The sequence below is a fragment of the Pantherophis guttatus genome, chromosome 7 (genome assembly GCF_059756535.1).
Source record: "Pantherophis guttatus breed Tessera chromosome 7, ASM5975653v1, whole genome shotgun sequence".
Classification (NCBI taxonomy): Eukaryota; Metazoa; Chordata; class Lepidosauria; order Squamata; family Colubridae; genus Pantherophis; species Pantherophis guttatus.
Window position 1 is genome coordinate 42,705,061 of NC_142069.1, and position 26,573 is coordinate 42,731,633.

At 34.5% G+C, this 26,573-nt stretch overlaps 1 protein-coding gene across 1 annotated transcript in view; it reads right to left on the reverse strand.

Annotated features, from left to right (window-relative positions):
- The window catches only part of OTOGL (otogelin like), a 99,367-nt gene that overhangs the window by 10,880 nt on the left and 61,914 nt on the right, over nucleotides 1-26,573 (reverse strand). Inside the window, exons 28-50 of the mRNA XM_087874316.1 lie at nucleotides 25,036-25,152; nucleotides 24,596-24,752; nucleotides 23,779-23,805; nucleotides 22,838-23,005; nucleotides 21,500-21,778; nucleotides 20,694-20,811; nucleotides 20,404-20,483; nucleotides 17,426-19,809; nucleotides 16,016-16,193; nucleotides 15,111-15,253; nucleotides 14,711-14,734; nucleotides 14,514-14,606; nucleotides 12,719-12,908; nucleotides 10,420-10,634; nucleotides 8,979-9,120; nucleotides 7,372-7,557; nucleotides 6,292-6,504; nucleotides 4,727-4,831; nucleotides 4,492-4,599; nucleotides 2,832-2,933; nucleotides 2,000-2,104; nucleotides 1,856-1,896; nucleotides 147-210 (exon numbers count right to left, since the gene is read on the reverse strand). Coding sequence (XP_087730442.1) covers nucleotides 147-210; nucleotides 1,856-1,896; nucleotides 2,000-2,104; nucleotides 2,832-2,933; nucleotides 4,492-4,599; nucleotides 4,727-4,831; nucleotides 6,292-6,504; nucleotides 7,372-7,557; nucleotides 8,979-9,120; nucleotides 10,420-10,634; nucleotides 12,719-12,908; nucleotides 14,514-14,606; nucleotides 14,711-14,734; nucleotides 15,111-15,253; nucleotides 16,016-16,193; nucleotides 17,426-19,809; nucleotides 20,404-20,483; nucleotides 20,694-20,811; nucleotides 21,500-21,778; nucleotides 22,838-23,005; nucleotides 23,779-23,805; nucleotides 24,596-24,752; nucleotides 25,036-25,152 — 5,239 coding nt within the window. The remainder of the gene's footprint in view (nucleotides 1-146; nucleotides 211-1,855; nucleotides 1,897-1,999; nucleotides 2,105-2,831; nucleotides 2,934-4,491; nucleotides 4,600-4,726; nucleotides 4,832-6,291; nucleotides 6,505-7,371; nucleotides 7,558-8,978; nucleotides 9,121-10,419; nucleotides 10,635-12,718; nucleotides 12,909-14,513; nucleotides 14,607-14,710; nucleotides 14,735-15,110; nucleotides 15,254-16,015; nucleotides 16,194-17,425; nucleotides 19,810-20,403; nucleotides 20,484-20,693; nucleotides 20,812-21,499; nucleotides 21,779-22,837; nucleotides 23,006-23,778; nucleotides 23,806-24,595; nucleotides 24,753-25,035; nucleotides 25,153-26,573) is intronic.

Consider the following 26,573-nt stretch of genomic DNA (forward strand, 5'->3'; position numbering starts at 1 on the left):
TTACTGAAAATTGTAAGCACATAAAGTGTACAGGGCTTGTCTTAACAACTATGTTACTAAAACTAAATATTAAACAAAAGTTATTGAAAAGAATGCTCATATGCATGTGTGTGCGCGCGGGGACACACATACACCTATGTACATACCACAAATATAATGTGGACATCCACATGTAGTAGAAGCATTAGCACTTATTTTCCGAACTTCACCCTATGAAATATTTCAATGATAGATTTGTTCAATTGCACACATACATGTACTTTGATTTGTAAGAAAGTGAACAACTACATAAATTACCAAATGAAATTACCAAATGCATTTTAGCAGCAAAATATTGTTGCACATTTGAATGCAAGTTTGGAGCAACCATTAGGCCACATGCCCATATTAAGAGCACTAGGTCTATCTCCTCGTTATTGTTACAATTGTTATTTTTTTTCTACAAAACTCAAACTACATTGATATTCACCAGAAATGAGAAAGTCAAATGGGAGCTGCTGTTGCTTTTCAATCTTGTTACAGTTGCATATTCAGGTGAGGCAACTAAATATGTGTAACTGCAGGGAGTCCACAAAATGTAGTAAAAAAAATGAGGATGGCAATCATGAGTGTGTGATCAAATATCTGACCATTTTTTTTGTGTGTGTCACAACTGTACAGCTGTTTAAAAGACCAATCAGTTGATTGATCTGTGAATGTTTTTTGTAGGTGTTAGGTAACCCCAAGGCATTCTATTATATGCAGCAGAAAGGCAGATTGTGTCTACATACTGAATATTGGGCAATATGTATAGTAGAATGACTTAGTACAATAATTCTCTATAAATGTAACAAATAATGTTGCAACTTTAGGACAGCCCCAAATTTTTTTGTCTAATAGTAGGTTTAGATTTGTCCAACAAGCACAACAGCTAACAACATAATTACAACTTGTAAAAACTACAGCAAATATCTATCAAGTCACGTCTTCATTGCTTTTCATATTGGTATTAATATGCCAATCTTCTGTACTGGTTAAGGTGTTGGACTAAAATGAAAAAGTTGACTTTAGTCCTGCCTTAGACACAAAGTTAATGAGGTAATTTAGGGTCAATTACTTCTCTAGGAAGAAAACAAAGACAAGCCATTTCTGAAAATATTGACAAGAAAACTGTATGAATGTATTAGGTAATTGCCAAAAGTCAAAAAAGAAAAAAAGAAAACTAAAACTTGAATAACACAGATACAAAGAAATTTGTATCATAAATTGCTATGTTCCTGATATAAAAATAGAAGAATATAATAAACATTGTTATTACTATAAATGAATTAGTAACAATATTCTATAGCATAATATGCCACAAGCTATCCATTCATCCAGCTGTCTGTCCATCTATCTATCAATCTATCTATCTATCTATCTATCTATCTATCTATCTATCTATCTATCTATCATCTATCTATCTATCATCTAATCTATTGTCTATGTATATATTTGTTATTATTCATATTTGGCCCATATTTCTGTCACTTTCTACACTCAGTCTCAGCTTCTTTACAGGCATTCTCATTTTAACATTGGTTTGACATGGATTAGTTACAGAACAATTTCTGAAAGCTTACTTTACAAGTGTCAGTGTTTACCAACATTCTGCTACCTATATCTATCATTAGTTCTGATTTTATCAGAATTCACTGCACAGTATATCTCAGTTCCATCAAGATATTTTTGTTTCATACACTGACATAATTTTATTCATTTTACATGATTTGCAAACTTATAATTGCTGTCATTGTAGGACAGAGTAGCATAGAAACATTTAAAATGAAAGAAAAATAAGAATTCCAAAACTATTATAAAAATAAACATTTCTTACCAATTTACAGCTTGGTACAGTACCATTCTCACAATCACATTCTGGAGAAAATCAGAGAGAAGGGTTCAGTACGACCACATCAATGGGAATAGAAGTTGTATTTCATTCATTTATATAATTAGAAAAAAAGCAAATTATGGATACCGCAATTCCAGTCTGGGCAACACTGTCCAGGTACTCTTTTTTTAAATAGTTTCATATCAGCAGAACAATTCAGAAGAGGTGAAGGACACAGATTCTCTTCACATACTAGAGAAAGAGAAATTATGTCTTTAAAAGATTATTGCCACAATATCACTAGAGAAAAATAAACATATAAAAATTTTCTCTATTATATTATTATTTCTGCTATTCTACTATTTGTATTACTTATTATTGCTACCTGCCACCTTAAATTAATGGTTTGGAAATGAATAATCATTTTAGGTTCAAGTAATCAAAAATAATTTTGAGGTTTCAATAGCAGAACACATTTCATATCACAAACTGATTTAGATAAAGGAGCCAATCTTATTCATGTTGACTCAAATCTGTTAACTGTAAAGTATAGAAATAGTTGTTTGTAAAATAAAACCCCAAAGTATCACTCCAAGTAAATACATGTAAATACATAACTCTTCATCACTTTTTTGGTATCAGATATTTCCCATTGAATGGCTAAGATAGACACCAGGTCTATCTAGATTTCTGCCATTGGCAACCCTTGAGATAAGGAGCAACTCATTTAGATTATACATGCTTAGATTTTGAATAGCTGTACATAGCTAAATATATTTTTGCCTGATTATTTTCCTGAATTTTTAGAATAGCAATTATCTTAGCAATAATATAATAATTCTACATTCATGGCAGCTGCATTATAACAATACTGTATTTATTACAAGCATAAGTATAAGTTTATGACAGAATACAAAGAAAAATCCCAATAAAACAAATAGTAATCATTCCAAGTTATGTAATCCAACACAAAACTTACTACAGTGGTAATGAGGACAACAGTAATGTGCAGTACTAAGATCTACTGCAAGAAGTTCTTCTTCATTGCATTCTGGAATAGGTTCAATGCAAGATTCACAAACTTCAAGAGAAACATAAACATAGTTTAATATATATATTGTAATGTATATACAGATATATCCACACAAACACACACATCCATATATACAGCTATGGAACAGTTTTATATTTAGATTTATATGCTGGCATATTCAAGAGAGATTGTAACCATGTTTTGAATCATGGAATATTTAATAGCTTGCAAAAATGCAAAATGACTGAATGACTGAATGACTGAATGACTAAATAAATAAATAAATAAATAATCAAAATAAGTATGTATGTCAAGCTATGAAAAGACTTTAAAATTCAAGCAACGGACTCCAACTTTGCATTACAACTTCTAATATTAAACAGGTGTTCTAGGCATTAAGTGCTAGAAATTAAATGGAATTAAATCAGATGCATTTATTCAACTCGCTGACCTGAGAAAACATGTGAAATCTTATTTCCTGAGAATCCTATTTTCCTGAGAAAATAATGTCCTATTTTGCAGTAGAAATATGATGGTATTATAATATGTAAATAGGAGACACAGGGAGCACATGATATATGTAGTTAGATGTCATATAATGCACCAGGGCTTCTATGTGTATTTCTACTGGTGGTTATTGATATATATGACCTCATTCAAGCTTGAAAGCTAGATTGAGCCCAGTTATTGCTTCTTGTGAAAAATAAAGAAATACCAGAAATATAGGAAGATAAATGGTGGGTGGGTGGGTGGGTGGGTGGGTGGCTGAATGATTGGATGGATGGATGGGGAAACTATTTTTGTAGTTCATACGTGTGTTGTGAAAAAAGCTAGTGCTGAATTTAACTTAAAAAGGAATTTATAACATTTCACAATAGTTAATTTATGATCAAATTATGTATGCACAGTATGTATGTATGTATGTATTTTACTTATATGCCACTCAAGCAATACACAGAGGGATATAGATCACAAGAATATCCATAGCAGTTAAATTACATTATATCCACCAATATAAGAAGGCATTATAATAATGATAAATAAAGCTTATCAAAGCCAAATAACATATTAACAATTTAATATATTTAAGTAATTCATAATAAAATCAATTAATAGTGTTACACAGAATAGCTCATTTTAATTCTAAGTATAATATTAAGCATACTGTATAATCAGTGGTGGGACTCAATCAGTTCGCACCACTTCAGGAGAACCGGTTGTTAACTTTCTGAGCAGTTTGGCACACTGGTTGTGGGAAGAAATCATTAGGGCAGAGAACCAGTTGTTAAATTGCCTGAATCCCACCAATGTGTATAATAAGTCCTTATAGGTTTTCCTCCCCTTTCTTTATTAAATGTCATTGTGAAGGAGGGAGAACAGTACATATTTAGACTATATCATTAACAATTAACTCCCATCCTCTTCCTTGCTACAGTCAAAAACAAGTTATGCATAGGTACTATGCAATAAGAAAATTCGCAAATTCTTCCATTAAAATCTAGGTGATTTTGTAACTAAATTTAAAAAGTCACCGCTAAATCTACAGGTACAGTATCTTAGATATTTAAATCCTCAATTTACCCAAGATTTTTAACATGTTACTTACCACACAAGTAGGAGAAACAGCAAGTATTATCCAATTTGACTTCCACAATAAACTGATCTTCTCGGCATTCTGGACGAGTAACATTAGGACATGCTGACATATCACATTCTGAATTAAAAAAAACAAAGCAATCTAGTGAAATACAACCAATGACTTTCTGTTTTAAGAGTTTAGAATTTATATGACTCTAAATGAAAAATATTTTCTCAGTTTCATTCTTCATCCTATCACTTACCACACTGGTATTGAGGACAGCAGGAGAAAGGAGTATATCTGACTGTCAGCTTCTCAGTTCTTTTGCATACCGGGATAATAGGGCTACATAGAGTCATGTTGCATTCTAAAACAAAAAATAGAGTCCTGAATCAAATAAATATATATGCTTAACCTTTTCATGGGAAAATGATAAGGAAAAGGTTTATTGTCTGTTCCAGCAGTTCTGATGAATTAACAAATTGATTTGAATATGGACTAACTGTTCTTTTTCCAAAGAAAGCATTATAGATTACTGATATTTAATGTTATATTAAATATATATAATATATTAAAAGCAAAGAACAACTTGTGCTAACATAAAAACTCGTATATAAAGCTATTTGGCTTCTTACATTAATGTACCATTATATTAATGTATGCATTAAACTAAAAGCAGAGAAGCTTAAATTAAAGGTAAATGTAAAAGTTCCTCTCGTACATATGTGCTAGTTGTTCCCGCCTCTAAGGGGCAGTGCTCATCTCCGTTTCAAAGCCAAAGAGCCAGCACTGTCCAAAGACATCTCCATAGTCATGTGGCCAGGATGACTAAACATCAAAGGCGCATGGAACACTGTTACCTTCCCACCAAAGGTGGTCCCTATTTTTCTACTTGCATTTTTATGTGCTTTCGAACTGCTAGGTTGGCAGAAGCTGGGACAAGTAAGGGGAGCTCACCCCGTTACACGGCACTAGGGATTCGAACCACTGAATTGCCGACCTTTTGATCGACAACCTCAGCATCTTAGCCACTGAGCCACCGCGCCCCTTGAAGTTTGAAATTACATAGAGAATAATACATGTCACTGGGATTAGCTCAGCATACAACTGGATTGCCATTTGGAATCCTACCTAGTGTTGTTGTTGTTGTTGTTGTTAACTTCTAAGAGATAATTGAGAATGTTTGCAAAACCACTTTCTCAACTTTCAGACTGGTTTTGGAATGCTCATGTCTTAATTGACCTTCTAATTGTCCATAATTAAACATGTCTAAACATCTGTATGCCATCTCCCACTTCTCCATGAGAAGGTGTTACCAAAAATGTGTTTCAATTCATATTTGCCATCTTGACTTTGGCCAACAAATGATGAACTGAATATTTCTACTATAATTCAAAAAAGGAAGATTTTTCATGGGCTGTGCTCATATTAGATAACAGAAATGAAATATGGTAAATAGGTTTTTAAAAAAACTTAAATGTTGACTTTTACAATGATAGCTTATTATCTCACTATACATTAGTTATGAGCCAATTTGGTCTAGTGATTAAGGTACCAGGCTAGAAAATGGGAGAGTGTAAGTTCAAGTACCACTAGCTAGCTGGGTAACTTTGGGTCAACCACTCTCTCTCAGGCCAACCCACCTCACAGGATTGTTGTTATGGGGAAAATAGGAAGAGGAAGGTTTGTTGATATGTTTGTCTCCCTGAGTTATTTGTAAAAATATAGACAAATAAATAATTGTGCCAAATATTTTAGATTCCTCTATACTACACACAGATTCTTTCCTATCAACTGAATATCGTGCCTGTCATAAATATTACCTACCACAGATATTTTTTGGACAGCAAGTTTGTTCTTCAATTACACTGACAATCACTTCAGCCTCTCTATCACACATTGGAGATGGCTGCTTATCACATTCAGGCTCTGTATCAATAATGTTCCCATTCTCCATGCACTTATACATGCAGCATCCTTTATTAGAGCCAATCCAAATCTCCCCAACAGAGTGAGGATGCCCTTCGTTATCTGTACAGACTATTAAAAAAAAGTAAAAAACAAATCTTTTTTAATGACATCCAAAAAAAATGCCATGTTTGCATTATGATATAAGACTATAAACTATATCTGTTACCAGCAGCTGAAAGTTAAATAACTTCTGATATTTGTAAGAAGCTGGAGCAAAATAAATGCTGACACTTCTAAGGAGAGAAAGGAAATATTACAGGAATTTGTTATTTGCACCTGATAATTTTTCATTTTTGCAAAACTATCATTAATTAATGCCTCTTGCTATATAGTTTTGACCTCAGGCTCATATGACTGCAATTATGCTATACAAATCCAGAATGGATACCTACCTTTACTCTGTATATGATATCTGAGTCATTAGAACATTAAAGTACAGGCCTGGCTTAATTCAATACTGCAAGTGATATAAGAACCTTTTTTGTCAATAAAATAATCATATTGGATTCCTTCGTTTTATTTTATTTGTTTTACCTTGAGCCTCAGAAATTATAATTCTATCACTTCAAAATTAACATATTCGGAAGGATTTTTATTAGCAAACTGGAATTTTGTAACACTCATAAAGCTCTTTCAAATTCTGAAACAGTTGGAAGGTGTAATTCCAGATTAAAATGAGGATCATCGCAAGGAATTTAATGGGATTTATGAAGTTATGATTACTTTTACAGTAAAACCTCTATAGAAAAATATCAGCTTCCTAGTTATACCAATTAGGGAATATAAATTCTGGAGCTATACTGGACTGTTTATTAATTTTATATTATTTGGATAAAGAGAAGATAAAAATAAAAATCATGCCTCTGTCCCATCAGAAAGCAAGAATACTTGAATCTAATAGGAAAAATATGTTAGCATATTAATAGGCTTACTCACCACATTTTTCTTCTGGAATGCAAAGGTCAGAGTTTGTTCTATGAAGAATGGTCCCCTTTTTGCAAACACAGTCTTCTCTTAAATAGGAACATGATGACTCTTCATAAAACCATTTATTTAGGCATGTTTTTGCATCACAGGGTTGGACACAAGGTTGATATTCCTTCCCATCAGGGCAAGCAAGCCCTACATGTGGAGGAAAATAAATATTGCTCAGATTTTCTTAACATTCATTAGAAAAGGAGACGGCAAAGAAGGTGGCATGAGGAAACATTTCTTGTGAATTATAGTTTATCTAGGTTTAGCTACACATTTCAGTCTGTACAATTTGTAAAATGTTTCTTTGTCATCAAAGGATAAACGTTAACGAATACAACTAATAGATCATAAAATTAGAAAACAATGAATTGTATGATTAGAAATATAGGCCATTTCCATTAAAATCCTTGTCTGAAGATTATTTTAACTGATACTTTAACTGATACTACTTGCTCCAAGTAGTCACATATAGTTTTCTTCTCTTGCAGTGTTAGCATTATGCATTGAACTGATGGAGAAGAAATAGTAAATCAAATATCTGATTACATCTGATTAGATTTTCAGGGGTTGTTTTCAGTAACAAAAATTAGTTTGTAACCTGTAGATTCCAGGACTTGTCATATATTTCTACAGTGAAATTTCAAAAGTTCATTGGTATCAATTCTATATTATTGCTAACATATTTTCTTGAAAATAAAGATTTTTAAGAAAAATATTGCAATTTAAAAAACAGTTTTTCTGACCCTGAAAAAATTTGCATAATTTCATATGCATATACTGCATTGTTTTTCAGTTTTTAATTTTACTTTTGTCATGGATGCCAAGAAATGTAAACAGAGTGTCCTCCTACCCCTACCCCCATTTGTCCTCCTTTCCAATTGTCAATGTCTTCCTTTGCCTGTTCAGATATTTGGTAATCCTACATGAAAAATATTTTACAACAGTGTATATGCCTACTCTAAAATCTGGGATGCAGAGTGATGAAAACAATCTACATATTTATCAGTAATTAGATTATATAGTTTATCATAACATACAGGTAATCCTCAACTTACAACCAATTGCTTCCCTGCCCCTTTCCCCTGTAATCATGCAATTGCATTTTGAGCACTAGCAACTGGCCCACCTTTATACCCCTTTTCAGAATTCATGTGACCGTAATTAATTTTTTTAAAAAGGGCAGAAAACCAGTGTTTATTTCTATTTCCAGCAAAATATGCCCATTGCAGATGTTAGTTTTTTTAAAAAAAATATTCTGCAAAAAAGGTTGTAAAATCAGGCACAGTCATGAAAGTGACCTGCTTAATGACTGGCATGATTTATGATCGTAATTCTGGGCTCAATTAAGACCATAATTTGAGGACTACTTGTATTAGCATTTAGTAGTTAATAACTATCAATATTAACCTATAGTATCTAGAGTGTTATTGAGTGGAGTGCTAAGCAAAACATAAATTTGAGTTGTTCCGTTCTAAATCTAGCCTTCTGTGTATCATTAATATCTAGCAAACAAGAATGCAAAAGCCAAGTAAAAATGAAATTATCAGGAATGAGGGCATTAAACTTACAACAGTAATCTGGTGTCCTCCACTTAATGCAGATATTATGCTTGTTGCATAGTGCTACATATGCAGAAAGTGCATCACATTCATAATTCTCAAAATAAGTATTGTTAATCCACATTTTTTCACAAAAATCTTGTGGTGAGACCTAGATCAAATATATTTGATAAAGCAATAATCTGGATAAATTGGAGAAAAATAATCATTCATTTGATATTATTTGATATTGTACAAACAAAACCACCATCATTTGGGTAATATAGCTGTTCAATAAAAGTTGCTGAAATATTAATAAAATAATCTTATTTTTTGAAATATTAATATAATTCCTATATTTAAAAAAATAACTGCCCAATTGATTTTTATTCATTCATTCATTTTCCCCATTTTGAAAGTCATATTTATGTGAGTAATTTTTGCATATGGAACCTGGTTTATCGGTAGAAAAAGGAAGTTTAGTTCCACTTCCTTCTTACAGCCTCTTCTGCATTTTCAAATTCTGTTGCAAAAAATCAGGGAGACAGTTATTTAATCAATTGCGCTCATTTGGAAGCCAGACAGGGAGATGAAATTTGCTGGGTGGTGATTTTCAAGGGCCTCATTTAGAATGTGGAGATTTAGCCTGAAGACTGTCGAGCCAGAGACGTTTTTAATCCTTTGAGAAACAAGTGAGAAAGAATCTGTTTCCTCTGAGTTGGGAGTTTATATAAACAATCAAAAACTCCACTTCCCAGCCCTATCTGCCTATATGTTACAACCAGTGGTGGGATTCAAATTTTTTTACTACCGGTTCTGTGGGCCTGGCTTCGTGGGCATGGCATGGCTTGGTCGGCATGCTTGGTGGGTCTGGCAGGGGAAGGATACTGTAAAATCTCCATTCCCACCCTACTCCAGGGGAAGGATACTGCAAAATGAGCCGTGGTAGCGCAGAAGACTAAAGCACTGTTATTAACATCAGCTGCCTGCAATTACTGCAAGTTCAAATCTCACCAGGCTCAACGTTGACTCAGCCTTCCATCCTTTCTAAGGTAGGTAAAATGAGGACCCAGATTGTGGGAGCAATAAGCTGACTTTGTATAAAATATACAAAAGTATGAAGGCTATTGCTTAACGCATTGTAAGCCGCCCTGAGTCTCCGGAGAAGGGCGGCATATAAATCAATTTTTTTAAAAAAATCTCCATTCCCTCCCTACTCCTAGGGGAAGGTTCCTCCCGATCAGCTGGGACTCAGGAGGCAGAGAATAGATGGGGGTGGGGCCAGTCAGAGGTGGTATTTACTGGTTCTCCGAACTACTCAAAATTTCCACTAGATTCTCCAGAACTAGTCAGAACCTACTGAATACCACCTCTGGTTACAACTCTACTATAGTCTACCCAAATTTGAGTCTGATACTTTGGCATCAAAGCTTGCCACTCTATTCTGTACTTATAATTACTTCACACTCACTTTTTTGTGACAAGGGGCAAAAACCCACTTCTGTAAGAGTTCCATACAATATGTACAATTATCCTCTGTGCAGTTTCTAACGGGTCTTCTTGTTGTTACATCAAAAGATTTCTCAATTTGCCAACTTTTGATAAAAATTTCAACTTCTTCCATATTTGTAATTATTGTTCTATTTTGCATTTTCAAGTCATCAGCAGGATCACCATTGCAGACACCTTAAAATAAACATATACTTAAAATACATAAATGATTGAAATGATTACATTTCTAAGAAAAAAAATAAGTTGGCCACGCCTACCCAGTCACATTCCCCCCCACCAAACCACACCCACAAAATAAGCCACACCCACAGAACCGGTAGTAAAAAAATTTAGAACCCACCCCTGCCCCACTGTCGATATCTACCTGTAGTGGAGACTTAATTCTCATAAAAGTTCTATTTAACAGTTTCATACATTCTGATTTATCATAACTATGTTCAAAATTTCTAATTACTATTAGGAGCATTAACTAATAATACATTTCGAGGAAGGAAAAATAAAAATTGAAAAACATAGCACCAATTTCAAGCTCAATTAATTAAAATTCAGACCATTTGCATAGAACATAGAATTGGAAAAGTAAAAAGAATTGTCCTCAAATCCCACATTACCTTTTCTGTTAACTTCAGCAATGAATATTAAAGCTGGATAAGTTAGAACAATTTACTATGATAATTTTACTTACCGTATTTTCCGGCGTATAAGACGACTTTTTAACACATGAAAATCTTCTCAAAAGTCGGCGGTCGTCTTATACGCCGGGTGTCGTTCTCCTGTAACCAGGCAGACCAGCCCGAAAGGCTCTGACGAGCCTTAAATGGTTCTGGCGATCCCAGCTCTGATGATCCCAGCTCTGACGATCCCAGCTGAGTTCCCTGCAACTCAGCTGGGATCGCCAGAACCATGGCTCTGACGGTCCCAGCTCTGACGATCCCAGCTGAGTTCCCTGCAACTCAGCTGGGATCGCCAGAAACCATGGCTCTGACGGTCCCAGCTCTGACGGTCGATCCCAGCTCTGACGATCCCAGCTGAGTTCCCTGAGTTGAAGTCTACAAGTCTTAAAGTTGCCAAGGTTAGAGACCCCTGTTCTATTGGGTAAGTTTTTTTCCCCTTTGGGCGCTTTAAAAAAAATAGTCAATTGGGGTTCTTTTAGTTGTTCTTTTTTAGACGTAGCCATTTAAAGTTTAGGAAGTTTTAAATTTAGCTTTCATATAAAAATAAAAATAAAATAAAATAAAATAATATTTGTGCAGCTTTCTGAGATTTAGTGTGTTTCTGTAGTGTTTCACTCTAACTACACAAACACACAAAATCTCACAAAGCTGTATGTGGAATTTTGTGTGTGTAAAGTGTGAAAGTTGGTTTTTTGGACTTTTTGTGGCTGTGTGAGGTTCCTGCTTGTTGCAGGGGCCATTTTGGGTCTAGCACAGCTGCTTTTACATTGTGGGTGAGCCAGTTGTGTTGTGTGTGTGTAGAGTGTGAAAGTTTTTTGGGGGGCTTTTTGTGGCTGTGTGAGGTTCCTGCTTGTTGCAGGGGCCATTTTGGGACTAGCACAGCTGCTTTTACATTGTGGGTGAGCCAGTTGTGTTGTGTTGTGTGTGTTTAGAGTGTGAAAGTTTTTTGGGGGGGCTTTTTGTGGCTGTGTGAGGTTCCTGCTTGTTGCAGGGGCCATTTTGGGTCTAGCACAGCTGCTTTTACATTGTGGGTGAGCCAGTTGTGTTGTGTTGTGTGTGTTTAGAGTGTGAAAGTTTTTTTGGGGGCTTTTTGTGGGTGTGTGAGGTTCCTGCTTGTTGCAGGGGCCATTTTGGGTCTAGCACAGCTGCTTTTACATTGTGGGTGAGCCAGTTGTGTTGTGTTGTGTGTGTTTAGAGTGTGAAAGTTTTTTGGGGGGGCTTTTTGTGGCTGTGTGAGGTTCCTGCTTGTTGCAGAGGCCATTTTGGGATTAGCACAGTTGCTTTTACATTGTAGGTGAGCCAGTTGATGTTTTTTAATTTTTATTTGGTGTGCATTGGAAGAGGGGTAGTCTTATATGGCGAGTATAGCCCAAACCCTATATTTTAACAGGAAAAGTTGGGGGTCGTCTTATACGCCCAGTTGTCTTATACGCCGGAAAATACGGTAAAATAAATGGCAGTTGTGGAAGGAAAGGAGAAGAAAGAAGTAAGACCTTAGAAAAGAAGACATTAGTGAGCAAATTTAGGTCTAAAATTTTAAAAGTTCAAAGTCAGGATAACAAAATAAATTATGTATATTCTTACCACAAAGCCCTTCTGTCTTTGTAGATACATTAGAGTTAAAGCCATATTGGATGTCCATAATGCCTGTAACATGAGCCCATTTAATATTGACTCCAGCTGGTGTATTGATTACATACATTGCTCCAGTGTCCTGAATATATATGCCATCTTGCAAGAAAGGCAAAGGTTGGATTATAGAATTCACAATTACCTAAAATAATCCAGAAAAATTACAGGAATTAAAAGAATAATTCCCAAGTTCTTAAACCTCCAAACAATCTCACAATATTTAAATCTGACAATACACTTTTTCCTATGCGCGCACAAGCAGGATACCCTCCTGGGCTGGGATCACAGCGGCAATGCCGATCCCTCCTCCTGCTGCTGCCACTGTGCGCTCAGGTGACTGGCCAGCCATGCTGTGTAGGAGAGCTGGAGCTCTTCCTTCCCTGCATCCTGTGGCGGTGAATGCTCCTCCCATTCCCCTTCTTCCTGAGCTGACACGAAGGGAACCACAGCTGGCACTGAACTGCCCGTGAAGGACGCAAAATCGCAAAAAGCAGCTGCTCACGGGCAATACGGAGAAAATGCTAGGGGCACTTCAGACATGTGGCTCTGCAGAGAGGTTCATGCCTTCTCAGGGTGGAGAGCAGGTCATGCGACCGGGTCAGCAGGGAGCCGCAGGAGAAGGGTCAAAGTGCCACATGCTGCTCTGGAGCCACGGGTTGCCGACACCCATCCTATAGCTATGTATTAACTATAAAATATGTAGCTATTTAATTCTACCCCAAAACTACCTACACTATTGACATTATTCTGATAACTCATAACTATGTTTTGAACACAAAACTTAGAGTATGCCTTGTTTTCTTTAGCATCTGTTATGAATGCAACATTATAATCACAAAAGATAAGGAAATATCATTTTGAGTTGAGGATTATAGAAAATATCCTTAGTGATTCCTCATTTGCCTGTAAATCCTATTGTGATTGTATTATTTTTTTCTGCAGAATTAAACCAATTTTGAGAATAGTTGAATGGGATTAAGGCCACAACAGCCAACAACAGAGGAACAGCAACAACAACAAAATAATGAAGAACAAATTTGAAGATATATGAATCTTCTTTTTTTAAAAGCAAATACTAAAAATGAAATGTTGATCTGAGAAGTATTTTTTGAAAAGGCATTATTGCAGGTTTTTAAAAATCATGACAAATGAGATTAATATTCATAACATACTATATAAGGTATTTATTCAGATCTGAGGCTGAAAATTTAAAACCAATTGCCAGGCTGCTTTCTGGACACAAATTAAAACGTTTGAATAAACTATTAAAGTCCTAATCATTTTAGGGGATGACTTTCTGAAGGATTGCTTTCTTGTTATGAACTTGTCCTTAGTCACTTAGGCGACATTGGCAGTGTAAAATTTAATAAATACATAAATTTAAAATCTTTAGCCTGCTCTATGGACCATTTCCAAACTATAGAATGTACTTCCATAGTGTACTTTGCCTGCTCCTTTGCTTAATTAGAAGCTTTATTAAAACACACATTTTTAGTCAGGCACTTTAATGTAAATTATTTTAATATTTAATGATCTATAATTCTTAAATAATTAAAAATTCAGATCTGCTTTATATAGATGGCTGATATGTTATACATACAAAGATAAACACAGTTGTTAGGCTTTCTATTAATAGTAGCCTCTTATTCATTAAGGTCAGTTAGTTTATGCCTGTAAAAGAATTGGACTGTTTACATAATAACATTTTTGCAGCAGGATTATAAAGTCCAGCAAAAGTTTAACTCACCTTTCTTGCTAAGCGGTTAATAAGTACTGCATATGGTGGTATGGTTACATTAAGTTTCTTAAAACAAAGACCAGAAGCACTTCCTGCTGGGACCTTGAAAAGAAAGGACAAAGTGTCCTGAAACTAAAACAATTAGCAGATTACTAATTATTAAACAATAATTGATGTATTAACAACTGTACTTTAAAAATACTCACTAGTTTTCTTATTGAATTTGCACTCTGAAAAATAATTTTAAAAATGAGTCAGATTTATTGTCACATAAACACATCATTCCAGCTCAGTGATAAATATTATTACAGACTGCCCTCATGTGTATATTCATGAGTAATTAGACAATATATATATAATTTGCATTAGTCCCTTCACATTTGTTCTGAAGATTTATATCCTCAATTGAAAAACTGAATCTAATCCAATACCAGACAATAACCCCCATTAAACTCAAACTTTTTTCTGAGAATATATGAGTAGCATTAGATATTAATATTTATAACTTACTAGGTCAGCCTGCTTAATAAATACACTTCTACTAATTGTTCTATTCATGTGAAATTATCAATATGCTAATTACTGCAAGGTATGTAAGGTTCCTACCTGATTAGCCGGGCATTTTTCAATATGAGCCGCAATAATTTCTGTGGGTAACTTGACTAAAATATAGGATGCTACTTTATATAGTGCTACATTATTTCCATCAAATGTAATGATACTCAGTTCAGAGAGGATAGAACACTGACCTAAGGAAGAAATTACAATTAATGAGATCTCATTAAGATTTCAGGCCTCTTTCAATCTGGAATTATACACTGCATCAATTACAATTGCATTGAATTTATAAATAATAATTTTAAAAATTGCTTAAGAAATCATACAGTTATACTGCTATCTGTATTTGCTTAGAAGTACTCTATGATTTCAATAGGCCATATACTAAAATCAATTTGTAATATATTGTACTGATAAAAAGGGTACTTTATAAAGTATGTAAAATTACACCTATGCATCACACAACAAACAGTCAACAGAGAATGGATTGTCTGATGTAGCTACAGTTACATTTGGTGGCAATCAGCAGAAATGATCAGATCAGCAAACACTGAAATTCTGCTTGTTCACTGGTAAATCAAACAACTGATTTGTCATTCTGTGCAATATAGCGATGTGCAAATATGTTATTTCAACTCAGACTTTTATATCTTATTCTGCTAATGAAAAATGCATGTGTTGGGCAAGGATATATCAAGTCAGTTGTCTGACAATACTGAAAAATAAATTTCAGTAAATGAGAAATAAAAATTATGCAAGCAGTTAAAACAGGATGTAAATTTATATGTTACCCCAAGGCGCTTCAACAGTGAGATGGCAGCATATAAATTTAATAAATAAATAAATAAAATAAAATTGGCATTCTAGGATCTTCTTGGCATAATTTTCCTGTAATATTTTAAATGCAAGTTTAGGATTCATATATAATCCAATATAACCATGCCAAGACTTACAAGGACATTCCCATTCAGGACAGCAGCTGTCGCTATTCTTCTGAACTGGCATCCCTCGAAAACCACAGTCAGGTTTCTCCACATTCTTATGGCAGTTCCTTGAAAGATTGTACAGCATCCACTCCATATTAATGCAGATGAACTGGCTACATTTGTCTATAGGATCAAGGTATCTTGGCTTTTCCATGATCGGGGAAAAAATTGAGTCATTGACATATGATGACATATTTTATGTACCAAAATCAACAGGCTCTTTTAAGTATAAAAATGTGATTATGTACCTATTGAAATTCTGACTTTTGCAGTCTAAATGTTTTTATAAACATTTATCACAAAACCTCGGAAATAACAGTAACAGAGGTCATCTAGTCCAACCCCCTGCTCACACAGGAGACTTATACTAGGGATTCGAACCACCGAACTACCGACCTTTCTGATCAACAAGTTCAGCATCTTATCCACTGAACCACCTAGCCAGCCTTAAGTTTATAAATGTGTAGGTTTATATAGATCTTTGGGATATGATCCTTTTGGATGGCATGTGATGGTTAACTATAATAACACTAATTTTATTAGTCATGATAGTTATAAGGTAAATGTGCTATTAAGGGATAATCATAAAGGATGTATTTACCACTGAACCATTTTATAATTAAGAAATATGCAAACACATCTTGAGAGCCAGTTTAGTGTAGTGGTTTAAAGCGCTGGACTGGAAACCCAAATACTGAGTTCTAGTCCAGCCTTACCACAAAGCCAGCTGGGTGACCTTGCAGAGAGGATTTAGGAACAGTGGAGAAGGCGGGGCTAGTCATCTGACATTCAGAAGCCCCATCCTCTTAATCAAGAGTTCCAGTTTTTTTTAAAAAAATTAACAGGTTCCATGGCCTGAAAAAACTGGAAATCTCTCCAATAAAGCCCTATGAAGCCCTACGTGGCTTAGGTCCGGGGTACTTGCAGGACCACCTCCAGCCTGCCTCCCACCGTCCTGTCTGTTCACAGAGCTGCCCTCCTCAGAGTGCCGTCAACCAGACAATGTCGGCTGGTGGCGCCCAAGGGTAGGGCGTTCTTTGTGGGTGCACCTACCCTCTGGAATGAGCTACCTACCGAGCTCCGGACGGCGCCTGATCTCCACTCTTTCCGCCGTGGCCTAAAGACTTGGCTATTCCATCAAATGGGCTGATTCTGATTCTGGGGTTTTTACTATTCAATTATTTTAGATTTCTAATTGGTTTTAATTAGGATTTTATTCTGTTGTCGTTTGTTTTTCAACTTTTGTTCGCCGCCTTGAGTCCTTCGGGAGAAGGGCGGCATATAAATATGTGAAAATAAATAAATAAATAAAACAGGGATATTTTAAAAATATAGAAGTAAAAAGTAAAACAAAAAAGAAAGCAAAAATATCTTTACCGTGCATTCTGAAGATGTCACAGATACAAGTGTATGTATTATTGTGCCAAATGAAGTGTGTTCGTCACTCTTTGTAGTCATCATTTTAACTTCAGCCTCTGTGGGTTGGGTTTCCACAAGTTTTGCAGAGACTTGAGATGAATCTGTTATTGTGAAATTCTGTGAGCTGATGATACTTACTTCCTCTGGTTTAGTCACACTGTAGTAAGATTTTGTTGATGGAATCCTAGACCAATCAAATGTTATATCTGTCACCTCAGAGAAAGAAACCGGTTTTACTGAAGTTGTGCTGCTTTGACTAGCAGATACAGTCATCTGAACAGGTAGTAAAGATGGCTTTTCAGTCCTTGCATATGTTGTGATGTTTTCCTCTGAGGTTTTATTACTTTTTAAGGCATACAAAATGCTTGTTCTATTTTGAAATTTTGAAGCCTGGGTTATTGCTGTTTCGACCCAGTCTGAAACTTTATCCATTTCTAAGGGCATGGTTTGTAGAGAGTCTTTGCATGGTTTAGGTGTAAAGACGGTAACATTTGGAACATGAATGGGTGCTTGGGAGACAGCAGGAACAGGGATTGAAGTAGTAGTTGTGTGAAAATCAAAACTTATAGGAGAAAATTTAGTAATTTCAGAAATTTTGTGAGGAGCTATTGTGCCAGCAGAAGAAACTAATAATTTTTCTGAGGGGATTGTTGAGTACTTTTCAATAATATCTTGTGGCGTTGATGTAATATTCCAAAGTTTGCCCAGGGTCAAAGCTGATTCCATTGCTGGTTCTGCAGACTGAACAGCTGTTAAGGAACATAACGTTCTTCTATCTACTGAAGAAGTCAAAGAAGGCCTCCTTGTTCCCAAATACATGGCTGAATCATCAAAAGTAGTCAAAGAAACTGAAGACAAAGTATGTGTAGTGGAAAGATTTGCAATTAAAGTTGAATTTGTTGAGCTCAAATCATCATTTAGCAATATAGCAGACATTTTTATATCAGTACTAGTTGGTACTACAGCAGAAGTGATAGGAACTGTTGATAAACTTCCAGAATGTGATGCTGTAACAGAAATCTGAGGAGTAGAAGTTCTTGTTGGCAACATTTTAAAAGAGGTTTCTGAAGATGAAGTAGTAAAAGTATCAACACCTTTAACTGTTGATGAAATTTCTGATTCTGGATATGAACCAAATGGTTCATAAGTTATTTGTGCTTCATCCTGTGAAATCTTAATAGGAATGCTACTTGGCGTCTTGGTATCGGCAAACTCTGACAAAGTTATAAAATCAGTTGGAATTGAAGATGATTCTGCATGCCACACATGTTTACTTTCTGCTGAAACTGAACTTGTCTCCAATGATTTGGTACTCTGAAGAACAGCTAGAAGAGAAACTGTGGAAGGCCTTAAATGAAAGCTCTTTGAAATAAGTGTCACTTCCCCAGTTCCTTTGGGCCTTTGAGATGTAATTCGACGAGGCATTAATGTTGACGTTGTGTGGGTTATTAGGAGACTAAAAGATGATTTTATGGGACTTTGTGTCACAACTGAAGTTGTTTTATTAACTACATCAGCAACAGTAGAAAAATGTTTTGTGGTTAAGGAAGCAATATGTTCAGAAGATGTCAGAGATGCTTTTTGTGATGATACAGATCCAGGCGTTAATGTTTTATTTATCAATTTTGAATCTGATTGAATAGTCACTGAGTCTGAATCTGAAGTACTATGAAGAGGATTTGATGCAAATGAAGTAACTCTACTGGTAGCAATAGATACAGGAACTGGATGCATAGTTGTTGTAAATGTAGACAAATAAGAACTAATTCCTGAAGTTATAGCAAACGTTTGTGTTAAAGGTAAATCTGTCAGTGTTGTGGAAGTTGGAAGAGTTCTAGCTACCACTGAAGAAGGAACTTCAACTTCCAATAGTGTAGATGGCTTAGTTATTAAAGGAGAAGCAGTCACTGATGGTATAGCTGTAGGTGCAGGGTTACTTGATGAAGAGAAATTGTAAGTTTTATTGTAGGATATTGTTTTTACACTAACCATTGGAGCTTCATAAGTAGGTGGGAAAGTTGTTGATAGAGATCTAAGCAGAATAGGTGGGGTGGTTGTGTTGTAGCTGTCTTCAGAAAATAATTCTGAACCTGGTGACAAATCAGGTAAATGCATGCTTGAATGAGATACCATTATTGAATAAGCATCTTTGGCAGTTGTTAGTTCAGTTGTGATTTTGGTAGATAAGTTAACATAGGTTGGCTCAGTCTCTTCAATGACCAATGTAATTGGCATTTGAGAAAATGTTTTTGATATATTCGTTATCTGGGAACTTAATATTGTAGGGTTTGTTCTATCTGGTTTGGTTCCAAATGAAGATTCTGTTGGTTTCACAGCAATGCCTGGGGGAAAAAAAGTCTTACTCCATATGATTTTGAAAAGACCATGGATAATGAGAATTGTAATCTGGTGTCACTGTCTCAATGCTACATGCAGAAATCTGTGCTAATTTTCATGAACAGTATATCTACTCTCTTAGACAATAAACTCAGAATCGCTCTGTGAGTCAGATGGGCGGTCTCTAAATTTGATAAAAGTAGAGAACAGTTTCATAAATGTTTCCATTTATTCTTAGTAGAAGTAGTAGTAATATGCCTTATTTTCACATATCTATAAGCAAATAATGATGCAATCTGTAATGACAAATGTAATAGAGCCTTACAAATGTTGTACCTCTAGGATGGCATCAATGTTATGAAACCTTTGCTCTATGAAATCCATCAATGTTTTTTGGTTGGTTGTTTGATTATTTTATCTGTGGTTTAATTTTGAGTACTGCCTATTTTTATTACTATGTAATTGTACTCTGCATGGAGTATTTTTGCTATAATTGTAACCCACTGAGAGTCTCTTAATTACCACAGCCCCCTCCAAAAAAAGATGAATGAATGAATAAAGTTGTGGCAATGCAAGAACATTATATAAAGGACACTTACAATCTTCTGGATAAACACATTTAAGTGTGACTTCATCTAGGATCATAGCTTTTGGACAATATGGTAAGCATCCTTCAACCCTACGATAAAAGATTCAAGAAAAATACAATACAAGCAATTATTTTGCCCATATAAATTATCCAGATCTCAAAATACTTGAATGTGATTTAGAATTATTATTCTAAATAACTTCTTAACTAAAGTTTTTTAAAAACCAACTTAATATTATTTGTAGACAATTCAAGTGGAAAATAATACTGTGTATTACAATAAATATTCCTTTTACTCACGGTGGAAGAAATTTGCATGCTGTTCCTTCAGGATCATTGCATGTTTTAACACAAGGACTTGTGCAAGGTTCATATCTCCATTCACACATCCTCCTGTAAGGTATTGCTGAATGGAGTTCTAAGAAATTTTAAAATCATTTAGTAAATGATACTTTTCTCTCTATAAACCAATAGCTGAAGCTGGCAGAAATACTGTGAATGAGTTTACTCTAAAGTAAAGCCTTTCCCTATTGGAAAATGCAATACTTTCTTGTCTGCCTCCTCCCTCACTTCAAACAAATATGTTATGTATGCATTCTGTAGACTTCTAGAATTGTGTGTCTTTTATGAAATAGTATACTGTAAATGTACTTGGGAATGTAGGCCACAGTGTGATTCTAAAGAATATTTATGCAGATATAAATGCAATAAATATTTATGAAACATAAATTGTTCTTCCAAATAAAAGCAACTGAATCTTATAAACAAAATTTATAATTGTATATAATTATATTCACCTAAAATCTACTGAATAAATCTATTCTCGATACAGACAGACAGACAGACAGACAGACAGACAGACAGATAGATAGATATAGATAGATAAATATAGATATACTGTAGAGACACACATACACACACATATATATTTATACACACACACATATATTTATACACACATACACACACACACACATATATTAATTTCAAAGTAAGAACTGTAACTTTCTTTCGGAAACTTCACATATGGTTGGTAAAAATCAAATGTTTTTGCAGCAGGGGGATTTATTGACAGCATCTCCCATATACCATGATGTGTAACTCACCCTCAATACTGAAGCTACTTAAGCTTTTGAATTCTTCAGAACCATCAAACTTTGAGATTTTCACTGCCAAAGTGCTAAGTGTAAGGAAGAAACCTCTTTTGCTGTGCAGTTCAAATGTACTATAACTAGAGATCCAAAGTCCTTGGTGATGGATAAAAGTCGTTCTTCTACGAAATGACAAACTTGCATCCCACTGTGCTAACAAAATGCTGTTGTCATTGTGTACATAAAGAAAGTAGTTTGGCCTTTCTGCACACTCAAGTGAAATCAGAGATGAAGCTGCCAGAAAAAAATGAAATTCATAGCAACATATAAAAGCTTTAATACATATTACAGCAGCATTTAAATATACATATGAATGAATAAATTGTACATAATTCAGAGAAACAAGCTAAATAGCACAGATCAATCCAAAGTAATATTAGAAAAGGTATGAGCAACATAATGTGTTCCACTTCCAAATATCTGATGAGGCTGATGCCAGTAAGTATATTTCTGCCCATCTGACAGTATTTTTATTTTCTTTAAAAGTACATTTTTAATCCACCCATCAATAAGAAGGGAGAGTATTTACTGCTGTAGCTCAAGGAACAAATTCAGGGGCCCTTCAGAGAGTACAAAAACTCTACAGCCAGAATATCCAAAACTGTGATCTGTTTTCAATATACTTTGCTTTAGAGATTTATACTGGATATTGCTGGAAAGAAAGCAGGTGAAAAAGGCTGCCTATGGAACATTTCACAAGAAGTAGAAAGGTCCCTTTTAATTGCTCAGTGCCCAGACAGTGCACTTTGGTGACAGTTCCATACAATGTGAATACTTACCTTCACTGGTTGGTTTCAAATTTTTTTACTACTGGTTCTGTGGGTGTGGCTTTGTGGGCGTGGCATGGCTTTGTGGGCGTGGTTTGTGGCCGTGGCAGGGGAAGGATACTGTAAAATCTCCATTCCCTCCCCAATCCAGGGGAAGGTTACTGCAAAATCCCCATTTCCTCTTGATCAGCTGGGACTCAGGAGGCAGAGAATAGATGGGGGCGGGGCCAGTCAGAGGTGGTATTTACCGGTTCTCCAAACTACTCAAAATTTCTGCTACTGGTTTTCCAGAACTGGTTAGAACCTGCTGGAACCCACCTCTGCTTACCTTCTTATTGCTTTAACTGTGGAAATAGAAAAATGTCTCTTGTTGCTGTCAAAGCTTATCTTATCCAGTCATTACAATAACATTTAATCCAGTTTAGGAAGTGTGTTTAAAAGAACACAATCTAGTGCAGAAAATTTAATTCTTTTGCAGGTATAAAACCTGGAATTTAATTATATTGGATCAGAAGTAAATACTCACATAGAATTTTATCTTTGTAAAGTCCAGGAGTTAGCATAAAATTATAATATACTTTTTCTTGGAGATTGTTTCTAGATAAAGGAAAAACCTTTTTGCTGTTAACATTGATTCCTATAACTGTATCATTCTGTCCATAACTGGCCAAAATATAAGGCCCTTTCCCAAGTTCTGGAAGTACAAAAATTACGATGTTAATTAGTAATAGGAAAATTAGTCATCTAGGAAGAATAACAAGCCATTTGAAAGCACAGAAACTTGTTGAAATGAATCAAAAGCAAAATGGACATAAAATTAGAACTCCTGAAATCTGGATGACTACTGTGTCTAATAGCTTGAGTTTTCATGATCATTCCAGACAACAATTTATATAGCTAATATATTATCCCAATATGCTCTTGTGCATTAACAAGACCCTTTGTTTTTCACCATTCAGAAAAACAATAGTAGAGCCACATTTCTTATAGTATCAGCCAATTTTGGAAGTAGTGATAACTAATTTATCAATTGGCTCTCCAAATGCTTATTGAAGGTGACCCAATTTCAGTTTCTTTCTATTGGTTAAGTAACTGATTTCCTCTCATTTTTACAGCAAAAATACTACTAAAATGTTTTCTAAAACTAAAGAACAAATTAGAGAAAACCTTTTATTAAGCCTTGCATTAGAACAAAGACATAATTCAAGAGATTTCCTGAATATATTTGTATCTGTACCTTTTTTAGAAACAGAGCAATAACAAAATATCTACATTTATTTGCATTAATAGTCAAATATTGCATCAAATTTTGCTCATATGGAACCATATGGAACATGACTGTTTTTTTTCTGCAACTTGAAATAATTTTTCAAATGCAACCTACTTATTCAATAAAAAGGATAAGCGTCTTTGATTCATGTATATGTACCTAATATTATTTTCTTTAATACTGAGAAAAATTCATACCTTGGTTGTGATAATCACAATCGTAAGCTGGAAAAAAGAACAACATAATAGTAGACATAGTAGACAACAGCAACAGAATTTGTGATTGAATATTTACAGTTAACTCACAAAAAGCTACTTTTACACCTTTTAATTAAGTCCTTTACTGAGCTAAGTATTTACTCAGTTTCATCAGTAATACAAGAAAATATATCAACATAGAGCCACTAGTTATGAAGATTTATTTTATTACTATTACCTATGATTAGCCTGTTTTGAACTGCAAAATAAAAAATAAGTCTATATACATTTACATTTTCATCCACGCTCAATAGCCAATGCAAAAGGGGAGAGTGTTCTTTCAAAAATGAGTAATATATAAACATATATTAGTCGATGGATGCTTGTAATTTACATTACTATGGTTCTTGTCACATGAGGCCCTCCATGTATGCAGTTTATAAATAGGGAAGCTTCCCTGCCTGAAGACATTTCTGTATGGGTCGATGGCTGAAGGAATAACTACATGATCCATGTGATGTTGAAGATGGAATTAATTAGCATGGTCCCATTTCCATTTGATTTGGAAGGGAGAGAGTGAGAATGTCTGGGAATCAGGAAAATTTGGTTGTAAAAGCTGTACTGATTAACATAAAGACCAATTATAAAAATATACAGTACATTTTTAAAAAATCCTATACTATGCTTTCTGCTATCACTATCTATGTATATATTCTAGCACATTGAACTGCTATGACTTAATGGAAAACACTGTATGAAATAATCTGCATTATTTACAGGCATTATACTTAGCAATATAACAAAAAACTCAACATACGACAGAGAGAAGGAGATCGCCAGTGAATTACTGCACCCTGCTGGCAACATTTGTGAGCGTAAGCTGCAATGCTAGTGCACAGACATTCACAGTCTCCACCAAGATTACAGTTGCACGTGTCTGTATGACAGTTTTTCACAAATGATGTTACATCGATCTGGAAAATATGGAGAAATATAATAGTATGGGATAATGTAAAGGCATAAAATCCATCAGGAAATAAGAGAGATTTTAAAATTAGTATAATGTAATCTCATCTAAAATATATTCTGTATTTTAGGGTATGGATAGCTGCAAAAATGTATCAACATGACATTAGAAAGTTCAAAGGGCACATTAGAAAGGAGAAGGAGGAAGAGGAGGAGGATTAATGCTATACTAAATCCTGAGCTACAAACTGTCCTACCCGGTTTTAGAAGCTATAAAAAATATTCACTTACCACATTACGGCAAGAGGCAAAAATATCACTATATAAAACTGAACATTCTTTTTTGGCATAGGGGAACTTGCTCTGATGAACTTCACATTGTTTGTTGGTCTCATTTGGACTTGCACACTAATGAAAAAGAAATAAAGCATGACTATTAACCATAACAGTCAAGTTGCATAGTCGGTCAGATGTTTAATTGCATTTGGCATTTTTATCCACCTATTGAGTCCTTCATAAAAACCTGGATTAGGCAGATGTTGTTTCATAGTGTTAAAGATATTGTCATAGGAGATAAGCTTTTCCAAGTAAAACTGTCTTTTGCAATTGATTGATGGTGATTTTTGTCAATGCCAATGGTGTTCAAGTGGTACTCTAGAAGTTTTGGGATTGCACCTAAGGAACCTATTGGTACTAAATTTTATTTCTTTTGCCACAGTCATTCTATTTGCAGATCTTTGTTATTTGTGATTTTCTTAAGTTCTTTCTCTTATCTTCTTTCAGATACTGCCATATCTACTATCCAGACATATTATTATTATCATTATATATTATTATTCATTAGAAATATCTATTAAAAATTCAAAAGCCTTTTAAAAGCTGAATTTATATTTCTTTTATTAAATCAGTCTCATAATTTCCTTTCAAATGAAAACATTTAACTTGGAAAAATAGTTGTTTACTGTTTTGTTTTTAAAACAAAACATTGTTTTGCTTTTTTGATACTCAATTAAATGTTTTCTTCATAATTTTCTCCAAAACAATCAGTTGGAAATTGTAAATAGAGCCTTGTTCTTCTAACAACCTTTGCTTAAAATTTGCTGCTCTGATAAATTTACACCATTCATACATTCAATAACAAATTAACAATAAATTGACTCCTGAAAAACATGCAAAATATAATCAAGGAAATAATTAGTAGTAAAAAGATATGAGAGGAAAATGTTAGTGCTGCAGATGTTTGCATACAGTATATTGTCTCCCCCAGGTTGTTGTTTCAAGCAATTATGCATTAGATAAACATTCCATTTTTCAGATGTTTACAGTGTATTCTGTATGTACTGTGCAATGATTTCCATCATTCATATAGAAAATTGTTTCGCTTGTAGCAGATATCAGATATTACAATAAGATTTACAGCAAGGAGGAGAAATCTAACCTACATGTGTTGTTTGGTCCATGGTATGGTAAATATCATTATTCAGTTAGCATGGAAAACTTAGCCACAAATATCCTTTTAACAGTACTTAGAGCTTTGTAATACTATTTGCTGTGTAGTTATGAAATTAAGGCTTCCCTTAGAACAAATTTATTCCCCAAAAGGGAAATCTTCCAGATGATCTGAAGTCTAGGAGGATGGATATTGAGATAACAGACATTGTATTCAAACATATTTAAAGAAGCCTGCCGTACAATATCCTAATAGTAGGATATTGGGTAGGAAGAAAGTAGGAAAAAAATAAGAATAAGAAAGAAGTACCAGTACCGGTAGTAAATATACACTATAACTACTACCACATCCATTGGCTTTCATAACTGTGAGCTATCAG